The sequence below is a fragment of the Mobula hypostoma genome, chromosome 20 (genome assembly GCF_963921235.1).
Source record: "Mobula hypostoma chromosome 20, sMobHyp1.1, whole genome shotgun sequence".
Lineage (NCBI taxonomy): Eukaryota > Metazoa > Chordata > Chondrichthyes > Myliobatiformes > Myliobatidae > Mobula > Mobula hypostoma.
Window position 1 is genome coordinate 52772820 of NC_086116.1, and position 11057 is coordinate 52783876.

General features: G+C 41.4%; 1 protein-coding gene across 3 annotated transcripts in view; it reads left to right on the plus strand.

Annotated features, from left to right (window-relative positions):
- Positions 1-9763, plus strand: part of mapk8ip2 (mitogen-activated protein kinase 8 interacting protein 2) — a 73247-nt gene extending 63484 nt beyond the window's left edge. For all 3 annotated transcript variants that reach the window (XM_063072930.1, XM_063072931.1, XM_063072932.1), the window contains one exon: positions 3412-9763. In XM_063072930.1, the coding sequence (XP_062929000.1) occupies positions 3412-3484 (73 nt within the window). In that variant the 3' untranslated portion in view covers positions 3485-9763. The remainder of the gene's footprint in view (positions 1-3411) is intronic.
- Positions 9764-11057: the final 1294 nt, after the last annotated feature.

The window sequence follows — 11057 nt, forward strand, 5'->3', positions numbered from 1 at the left end:
CTCATTGAAACTTATGGAATATTGAAAGGACTAGTTAGACAGAACATGGAGAGGATGTAATAGTGGATGAGTCTAGGACCAGAGAGCACACCCTCAGAATAGAAGGACAACCATTTAAAACAGAAATGAGGAGGAATTTCTTTGCCAGAGGGTAGTGAATCTGTGGAATTCATTTCCATAGATGATTGTGCAGGGCAACTCATTGGTATACTTAAAGCAAATGTGGATAGGTTCTTGATTAGTCAGTGTGTCATAGTTTACAGGGAGAAGGCAGAAGAATGGAGTAGAGTTGGAAATCAGCCATGATAGAATAGTGGAGCAGGCTCATTGGGTTTAAATGGCCTAATTCTGCTTCAATGTCTATGGTCTTATTTATAAAGGGTGAAATGGGATGGAGTGCTCACCTAAGTCAAGCTGGCCTGAACTTCTTGCAAGTGTAGTGAAGAGGGAAATCCACCTGTCCTCAGTGATGATGAACACAGGTTTAGGAATAGATGTTAAACATTTTGATCAGTGGTTGCCAACCTTTTTTACGTCATGGACCAATAATTAAGCAAGGGGTATGTGGACCCCAGGTTGGAAACCCTTGAGTTAGATTATACCAGATCTATTCTTTCAGTTTCATTTTGTTATCTTTGATCCATATTCAACACAATTATCAGCTTTATCTCTTGAAAGTTTCATTATTCATCAAGGAACCACAGCCTTGGCATGAGTACCTGATTTACACTGCCTGTAGGATGAAAATTAAACTTTCAAAATCACCCCACCAGAAAGGATCACTGCACATAATTTAACCCTTTAAGATGTGGCAAATCATCAAATAAAAGTAGGGAACAGATTCAGGCAGAGGGGTCTGCAGGGGAGATTGTTTTAGGAAAGAGCATATCAGAGGCTTGTTCTGATTTTACATTGAGATATATTGGCCATATAACTAACAAGATATAGACTGCAAGCACCAGTTAGTCAGAAAATAGGAAATTGTTCATTCTAAAACCTTTGAATAATACATTGACATGTTGGGAAGGACAGATAACGAAGGTGTTGAAAAGGCACATGGGATATTGTAGTCACTGACAGGTGGATTTCCCTCCTAACTACACTTGTAAGAAGTGACTTACAAGTTTGACTTACAGCTTGACTTAGGTGACTTAGGTACAGAATGTAAAAGCAGGGAGGCTGTTAGATCCCAGTTGGATGGTCTCTGTATGTTGTTTATCACCATGAGCAACATGCTTGATATAGAAGAGATTTCCAAGAACATTGCCAGGATGAAAGAATTTAAGCAATAAGAAAAGATTGATTAGGATGGAGCAGGGATTTAAATGAGGGAAATATGAATTATGAGAGGCCAGATCAGAGGAGATAGGTCAACAGAAAAGGGTAAAGGAAATTTGATTTGCGGCGTTAATGGAAACACTTTTCATCCCAGGATTGATGCAGTGTGAAATCCAGTGTCTGAAAGGATAGCAATGCACATAAAAATTGCCGGTGAACACAGCATCTCTAGGAAGAGGTACAGTCAACGTTTCGGGCCAAGACCCTTCGTCAGGACTAACGGAAAGAAGAGATAGTAAGAGATTTGAAAGTGTGAGGGGCAGGGGGAGATCCAAAATGATAGGAGAAGACAGGAGGGGGAGGGATGGAGCTAAGAATGGAAAGTTGATTGGCAAAAGGGATATGAAAGGATCATGGGACAGATGAGAACCCGAGGGAGAAAGAAAGGGGGAGAAGGGAAGCCCAGAAAATGGGCAAGGAGTATAGTGAGAGGGTCAGAGGGAGAAAAAGGAGAAAAGATAAATAAATAACAGATGAGGTACAAAGGGGAGGTGGGGCATTAACGGAAGTTAGAGAAATCGATGTTCATGCCATCAAGTTGGAGGCTACCCAGACGGAATATAACGTGTTTTTCCTCCAACCTGAGTGTGGATTCATCTTGACAGTAGAGGAGAGATCGCAAGATATTACATCTGCAGACCCCAGAGCCTGCTGGTCCCGACGCTAGCAGGCAGGAAGTTCAGATTGCAGCCCCTGCCATTGATCTTGCCGGCTCCAGCACCCCAGGGCATTTTCAAAACCCGGACTCCAGCAACATCAATGCGGGCTCCAACGACCATGGACACCTTCAAAGCGATTGCGCGACCACCAGCTGTGACTCCAGCCTTGAACTCCAGGCCAGGTCTTCATGTGCTGCTATTGTGACTCCCGTCTCCCCTTCCCCCACCACCACTCTGCAACCCCATCTCCCTCACATCCCATCATCTACTCCTGGGCCCTCAGAGGCTCCTTCTTCCTCTCACCCCAACCCTCCCCTCTCCACTGACACCCCTAGCCCCCCTCTGATCCCAGCTCTCATCCGTGCTGGGTCTTTACCATCTCCTCCGAGGTTCCCGATGTGGCCTTCTGTATATTGACGAGACCCGATGCAGGCTGGGAGACCGTTTTGCTGAAGTCAATTGCTCTGTTCGCCAGAGAAAGCAGGATCTCCCAGTGGCCACACATTTTAATTCCACGTTCCATTCCCATTCTGATATGTCTATCCACGGCCTCCTCTACTGTCAAGATGAAGCCACACTCAGGTTGGAGGAACAACACTTTATATTCCATCTGGGTAGCCTCCAACCTGATGGCATGAACATTGACTTCTCTAACTTCCATTGATGCCCCACCTCCCCTTCGTACCCCATGTGTTATTTATTTATCTTTTATTATTATATTTTTTTTCTCTCTCCTTTTTCTCCCTCTGTCTCTCTTACTATACTCCTTGCCTTAGGTGTGTTGCCTGAATTTCCAGCATCTGCAGATTTCCTCGTGTTTGCATCTGAAAGGATAGCTGGGGCAGGAAGTCTCCTTACATTAATAGATATCTGGATGATCATGAGAAACACCTTAATTTTCTAGGCTTCACAGTGAAAGTTGGGAAGTAATATTAGGTTTAAAGGCCATAATGGACACAATTATCCAAGTGGTCTGCTTTTATGCCATAAGTATTTATTGATTCTATCTGAATAAAATAAAAATACTTCAGAAAATTGGAGGGATGTTGCCCACTGGTGGGTGGAGATGAGACCCTGAAATCGCAAAGCACACCTTGGTTCTATTTTTTTGTCTGTGGTTACCATAATTAGTGGCCATTGGTGTCACTAAATTTACCTTGGCCCCACAGATCTAGGGAGAAACAAACGAAATCTCCTAATTTCCGACCACTTTTGGAAATCATCTTTGACTGGTTATTGAACATTTGTCAATAATTGAACATTCACCAATTGTGTGCACACTCGTCAGTGCACACAAAGCAAGACTCTTAAGGGATATAGTGGCTATAGAAATATACAACCTGCAGGAGTGGTTGGGGAAACAAGGCAAAATAGATTGTACTTAGTAATATTTTGCACCTTTTCTCCTTTACAGCCAAGCTTTTCAGGAATACTATCAGGAACACCTGGAGTATGCTTGTCCAACGGAAGACATTTACCTGGAGTAAGAGTTTGATAGCTCTTGCACTGAGATACTTGACATTTTCTTAGGACCTGAGCTCGGCTGTGAGCTGTATCTCTGTTCCCTGTATATAAAGAAAATTAAACTCCAATCGAACCAAGAGAATCCCAGTAAAAGTACAGGGTACTTGGGGACCCCCTGTGAGTTTTTGCATTAGCCCTGGAAGCGCGCCATATCCAACCTGTGTTTGCTGCACATATCCATTACATATCCAACTCTAGCCTTCACGTCCTTCCTGTGCTGTTGTTCTAGATAGCTTCAGAATCATCTTAACACCAGAATAGTGTTCAGACAGACAGAAAGCAAAGTAGCCAGTGGGCGCAGCATAGACCGGAGAATGCCATATGTGCTTGGAATTTAGATGGCCATTATCGGTTTATTTTTGGTTTATTTTAGCTTGACGACTATTTTCCTTGAATCTGATCCATGAGCAAATCCCCCAAATTGCAACTGCCTCATTGTAGATCGGGCAAACAGCGGGGGGGGGGGGGGGGATGATGATATCAGCATGATTTAATTGTGCTACACTATGTGTCTCTTTTTAATATTAGTCGGTGCTACTCAGAAGCTTGCAGCTGATGAAGTCTGGCAGGACGCAGAACTTGTCCGTATGATCAGGTGGACAATGCCTTAGACCAGGAAAAGATTTCTTGTTGCAGAGTGAACTTGACTTTGCTACCATCATGTTTACTTCTGGGGCAGTTGACTTTGCTTCACTCAAGCCATTAACACCCCTGTCCCCACCAATCACACCAACTTTCTTCTTTCTTGCCTTAGTTAAAAAGAACAGATTTGGTCCAGAACACAGGCAAGCTGGGCAATGGCATAAGTTTAACCAACTGTCAAGAGGAAAGTAATGGCTCCCTGTATAAAAGTTTATACAGCTTTAGAGATGATTTCTGAAGGACTGTTCCGTCCTTGATTGCAATAGTCCCACTATGAAAACACATTTTCCTGGGTCACTCTCCTACCCAGAAAAGACCCCAGTGTTCTGGATCATTGAGTCCAATTACTCCAATTCACATCCCTGCCCTCTCTTCTGCCTTATGTGAAATGGGATCTGTTCATTGCTGAGGGAAATCTGTGTGATGTGCATGGTTTTTAAAAGCTGCATGAAATCTCTAAAGCTCACTTCTTGTCCACTGCCAAGGAGAAACTAGGAGTTCAAAATGTTCGTGCCACAGTGACTGACTCAGTCTAGCAGGTTCACGTTCACGGTGTAGCCAGAGAGAGAGAGAGAGAAAGAGAGACCATGAAGTACCTTAAACCAATTTGTTGCCCTCACTTTATCAATCTTTAGCCAAGTTATTGCACTTCCTCATCACTCATTTACATCAACTGTGTGATAAATACTGGCAGGAACAGTGCCTTCTACAAGCTGTCATTTAAGGGATGTTTTCTACCTGGAGCTGACAGTAATCCGTACTGTGCCAGCATTCAGTGAAGGGGCAAATCACAGATGTGGCAGTGAAGAGTAACCTCAGTTGTACTCAGAGACATTTTGTTTGTTATCCCAGGCTTTCCTTGGGAACCTCCAATTACATCGTGTATTAATTGATATAATTATAGAGTGGTGTGGAGGGGTAATATGTGAACAGACAGGAAAAGAAATTCTAAAATTCTATGATCTTCTCAGCACTTACCTCACGAGCTTCTTATGGCGTGGCATCAGGTGCCAGAGGTAAGGCCTAAAGGGAATTGGGAAAAGCTGATTTAGAGCGCCCATCAGCTGCTGCCTGCTAAGTAACCAGCCTTTCAGAAGCAGGGATGATGCTATGGGTGGTTCGGTGTTTGGGTCAAGTTAAGGGTAGAAGAGGAGGGAAGTGAACAGAGGACGAATTGGCTGAGAATGAGAGGAACAAACCAGCCAGATGAAGTCAGAGGAAGAAACTTCAGGGCTGCTCTCCTATAGATGTGTGAATCAGTCAGTATAATTTGCAGTGCAATAGTAATTAACCAGCATGCAAGCAGATCAGATTTTATGAATGCAATATCGGCTCCTCTCATTCAGTGGGAATTCATACAGTATGGTTCCTGTTCGGCTAAAATTGAAGACGAATCTGTGTTTTCTCCTGCTGGATAGGTAAAGGTGTGAATCTTGGAGCAGTTTAAGATGCAAGATCCCTATTGGACTGAAACCAGACTGAGAGTTCTCAATAACTTCCCCAAGTCTGAAATAAGTGTTACTGCCCCAACCATCTTGGGTACTGCAAATATGGTTACAGAATAACAGTATTTTGGAAGCGGGTATGGGGTGCAAATGGGACATAGCTATCTGAAATGAGAGGGGTCTCAAAATAAAACAAACCTCTGCTTTGGTATTGATAAATATCACTTCATCATCGTGTGCTGCTCCGTAATATGAGCTGGGAGCACAGGAGCCTCTTGAGTGCAAAGAGAACCATTCACGCTACAGAGGGGGTAAAGGAGGATGTCAGGACCACTAAATTATAGCTCTAATTTATAGATAGTCAGGTAGGTATGTTTGTTTCTTGTTTGTTGTTTTCTAGAATTGCTAATGTATTTGGTAAGTAGAGTGTAACTGGCATGGATCCAGGTTGTGGATGGTATTATGGTGTGTGATAGATTTCCACAGTAGGTAATTAGCAATTACTTAACTGAAATGTTCCAGTATATTGAACAAAAGTGTTTAAACTAAAGAGACAGCCGAAACAAATGCTATTCAAATAATAATTGCTATCTATTATGTGACAGTTAATTTCACAAAAGTGAAAGAGGGGAATTATCTTTAATAAGATTGGATCACAGGAGCACCTTAATGGAAACATAGTGGGACAGATTACAGTGCATAGCTAGAACAATGTGTAGCATTGTAAGGCTTTAGTACACGGTACTAGTTTGGATTCAGTAGCAGATTTAATCTGGCTGTGTTGAGGTTTGTTTACTCATTTAGAGAGTAAATGTTTCAGAGAGACTGATCACAAATGGAGAGTTTGGGTAACATCAGGATATGATTTGATGAGAGGAAATAGAGGAGACGGCTATGATCAGAGTCAGTAGAGAGATGAGCTTTGATGGAAACATTAGAATGGCAGCAACATTGGTTTTGAAGGGACAGCAAGGTAACCAGAGGAATTGACTAAATAGAGTAGATTTTGATTGTGTTGGGCACGTGGCCAAGTGGTTAAGGTGTTCGTCTAGTGATCTGAAGGTCGCTAGTTCAAGCCTCAGCTGTGGTAGCGTGTTTGTGTCCTTGAGCAAGGCACTTAACCACACATTGCTCTAGTGTCCATGCAAGGAGTGGCACCCCACACAGACTTCCAACCTGTGCCTTGTAAGGCATGAAAATGCCCGATGCAGGCCTCTTCATGGTCTGAGTCGACGTTCTCTCCCTCCCCCCTTGATCGTAGAGTCAAAGTTCTGGAGCATTGGTCTTGATCGCGGGATATTTAGGGAACTTAAAGGAAGGCATCCAACAGGTAAGTTGAGGTGCAGCAGGGATGGGTTTTGATAAGTTATTGTAATAGAAAAACAGACTTCCATGGGAGTGCATTGGGTGCTGTGGGTTCAACTTCGGGAATATGATTCTGGAAGGAATGAGCTTCAGTGGGATACTAGTTGATGGTTTTCAATGAAAGAATTAGTGTACCAGAGGCTTGATCTGAGAGGGTACTAAAGAGAAGGGTTTCATACGGTTGAGTATTATTGGTAAAATAGGAGTATTAGACAGATGGGATGAAATGTGGAGAGAACACAAAAGCAAAGCTTGACATAATTCATTTGGATCTGCCTTTCGACCAGACTGAGTGAATTACTCTTACTGCAAACCTTTCCTGTGCCTAAGAGAGAGTCAAATTTTGACCAGCACCTGATGATCTTAGCAGTGACTAATCGTGATCTCAGTGACCCTGGATCAGGGAGAAGAACATCCTGCTTTTGTTCAGTGCTCTGTAGTCCCTCCTGAATCATGGAGATATGGTGACAACAATATTCTAATCAGCTCTCAACTTCACCTGACTATTGTCACTATCTATCGAAGTTCATATGTTTTTGAGTCTGATTTGAAAGGGCCTTAAATTGTACATCCCCAAGAAGAGTGAGTGCTTTTGTAAGAGAAGGAAACTGATGAGATTTAGGCCAAGTGCTGATTACAATAATAGGTCATCCTTTCAGGAAACTAGTGCAAACAATTCACCAACCTGTCTCACGCACTGGTTAAAATAACCCTAATGCATTATTCAAAACAGGGACTTCAAACTGTACTAATCCAGTTGTAGGTAGAGTTTAAATACAGTTTTGGGTGTGTGTGTGTGTGTGTGTTTTAAAAAAAAAAGTAAAGGTTTTAAGATTTCCCTTGTCCCTACTTCCAGCAAAGCCAAATTTGCATCTAAGATGAGGATTGTCCAGAACTACAAAACCATTTACATTGCACAGAGTATAAAATAAGGAGAGGTTTAGGTAGAGCAGATAGTGAAACCTTTGTCCCAGGGTGCCAATGACAAATATTAGAGGGATTAATTTTAAGGGAAGAAGGGGAAAGTTTAAAGGAAATTCTTAAGGCAAGTTTTTATTTTTACACAAAGTAGTAGATGCCTTGGGAGATGGTGGAAGCAGATACCACAGCAAGAGATATTTAAACAGGCAGGGATGGAGGCTACAGACCATGTGTAGGCAGATTAAATTGGCATTGTAGGGCAAAGAGTCTGTTCTTGCGCTGTATGGAAATGCTTCCCAGTATACCTGTGCCAATCTGTTAACAAGTGATAGGTTTCTGACTTCCAGCTAGGTAAATTACCAATTTACAATTAACAATTGAGTATCATAATTCTTGTCCCTTTTAAATTAAAGGACGGAGTGTGGGATATAATCTCAGGATCAATCATTACTCTAGTTTCTAGGTCTCAGTTTGTGTTTAATCTTGTGGTTCATAAAATAGATGGAAAGACCAACCTGTGACTTGCAGCCTACTCTAGCCTCTATTGGTTGTCAGTCATCCTCACTTAGTTGCATTCTCTATAGTGGTTTCAGATCCACGGGTTTGAGAGTTGAGAGGGAACCCATTTAATCTGTAGATAATATTGTGGCCATGGCTTTGGCCATGAGGTCAGTAAAGTGATTAGAAATGCCAACACAGCTTCTAGTGAACAACACACCACAATTAACATCTCTTCCACCTGTCCGGTGACCATTAGATTGATATTCCCTGGAAAAGCATGTCCTCAGACAGGTACAGGCATCGAGCCCTGGATTATGCTTGTTACTAAACTGGTTGCCTGTATGTTAGCTGCATTTACCTGTATGTAATGTTGGATTATGCTAACCATTCATTCTATACTAAACACATCAATATGTAACAAATTCAAGTAATTTATCATCTAATTGTATCAATGAAAAACTGATCACAAAGCCTTGTCATGTTTTTGATCGTATGATTAAAAATATGGTTATTGAACTTCCAGGCATCCATTTACTTTCTCTCATTTAATACATAGGAAAGCTGAATAGTGGCTGTACAAACAGAGAAGCAGCCCATCACAGTGCAAGAAATTTAGCTAAATACGAAGGTAAGACTAACAGGAAACAAGGTGGCTCCTTCACAACTGTATTAGTCAAATACCATAGTCATAGCTCAATATAGATTTTGTGGAGGATCAGCAGTCAAAACTGGGAGAATCTTTATTCATCCCCATATTTTGCTAAACGTATTTACCCTATTACATGCCTAGATTGACCAGTACATTTAAAAACCAGAACGATCCTGTTTTCCCCCAAACCATGCAGAAATGGGGGTTCACCCGGGATTCTACTTCTCAGCAATATCCTATCACCTGTCATTCCCCAAATTCTGACTGGGTTACACCACAAAAAAAAGCTTATGTGAACATGACATTCAGCATCATTACATCCCAAGCCACATAAGCCACACTAACTTGGTGCCAGAAGTGCAGTTGTCATCTGTTATTTATTACAGTATGTTGTGCCTCATGGTAGATTCTATCAGAAGTTCCATAATTATCTTACTGGGGGAAGATGCTAAAGTGGTTTTCTGTTGCCTTTTTTTTTGTGGAGTTTATCTGTGTGCTCCAACCAAAGTCAAGAAACAGCCACTCCTTTCCCCTCCCACCATCACTTCCCTTTACATTAGTAAGGAGAATATTGGCATCGATCTGATATACTGTATGTACCATTACTATGTTTGTAGATGAAGAACTGAATTTCAGAGTCAATGCTCTAGTCACTGCTCCCTTGCTTGGAATAGGGCTTAATGTTTTCAACTACTGCCAAGTGTTGGAGACATGACCAACTCTTGACATGACCAACAGTTGGTATTTAGGAATCATCAAATCATGTAGAATAAAATCTCAATTTTGATTTCTCACTATAGTCTCCAAATTAATTCCAAACAGATAGTCATCTTTTATCTTTTGTGTATATTAACTTCCATGGCTATTAGACGGGGCCTGAGAATTAGAGGTTTGAAAGTATCAATTTCAAAATGAGAATTTGCTCCTTTACATGCAGTACAAATGCAGTCAGTTCACAGCAAGAAGTCATATTTTCTATGGGAAGAATGCCTTTGCAGTGGGTGTTGTCACATGGCCGAAGAAATGAGTACTCTTCTTTTCTCACATCAGTCCATCCATTCACCTGCCCTGAACTCTGGTTTATCTCAATGTTGCATTTGGTCATAATTTTTGTACAAAGACCTGATCACATTACACAAGATGTTGTACCATGAAGATCTGATGAACAGTGAAATTCCAGAATAATCTTCTCGATCAATATATGACATAGATTTTCTGTCAGCTAGGATTTTTACATGGAGATCCATGATTTAACCTGATACTGATAAGGCTAAGAACAGTCAACCTTACTTGACCACAGAAAGTTAATACACATTAAACTGCTCACCTTGAACACACTAAGAATATGCAGTAAACTGCTCACCTTGACCACAGAAGGTTAATACGCATTAAAATGATCATTTACAATACTGCAACAGATACAGTGTTAAACAGCTCACCTTGATGTTGGATGAAACATCACGTTATCAGAATCATTACAGCTGATCATAGCCAGCATTTGCCCCATTTCCATAAAGTTTAATTAAGGTGCACGATTATCTTTCTCAAGAACCCAAGTATGTTTTAGTCTTTAATGGCAGGATACCCATTGTTCCATTACTAATTTAAGCTAAAGTTATTGCTGAAATAAACGGAAAATATTTTTCCCTTGGTGACCAGATAAATTTGACCATCTCTTAAATTACTTCTGCCATTAATTTCATTCTCGTTCACTCTGTTCCTAATGAATGTGTACACATTCCTTTGTGGTTAGCTGCTAGGTCCAACTTCATTCACACAACCTTTGCAGGCAGCATTCTCAGAACCAGCTCTTTTGTTCAGCTGCCTCCAGTCTGTGTTACTGTTATATTAGTGCTTGTTCTTACACGATGCTTTACCTGTGATGGAGAATTGAACCAAAAAGAGATGTCATTCTGAAGGAAAAAGTGAAATAGCTATTCTAAAGTGAGCAGAAAAACACGGAAGGAAGGTCTGGTGCATTTGCAGTCAGAGGACTTATACTGCAGTAAGAAT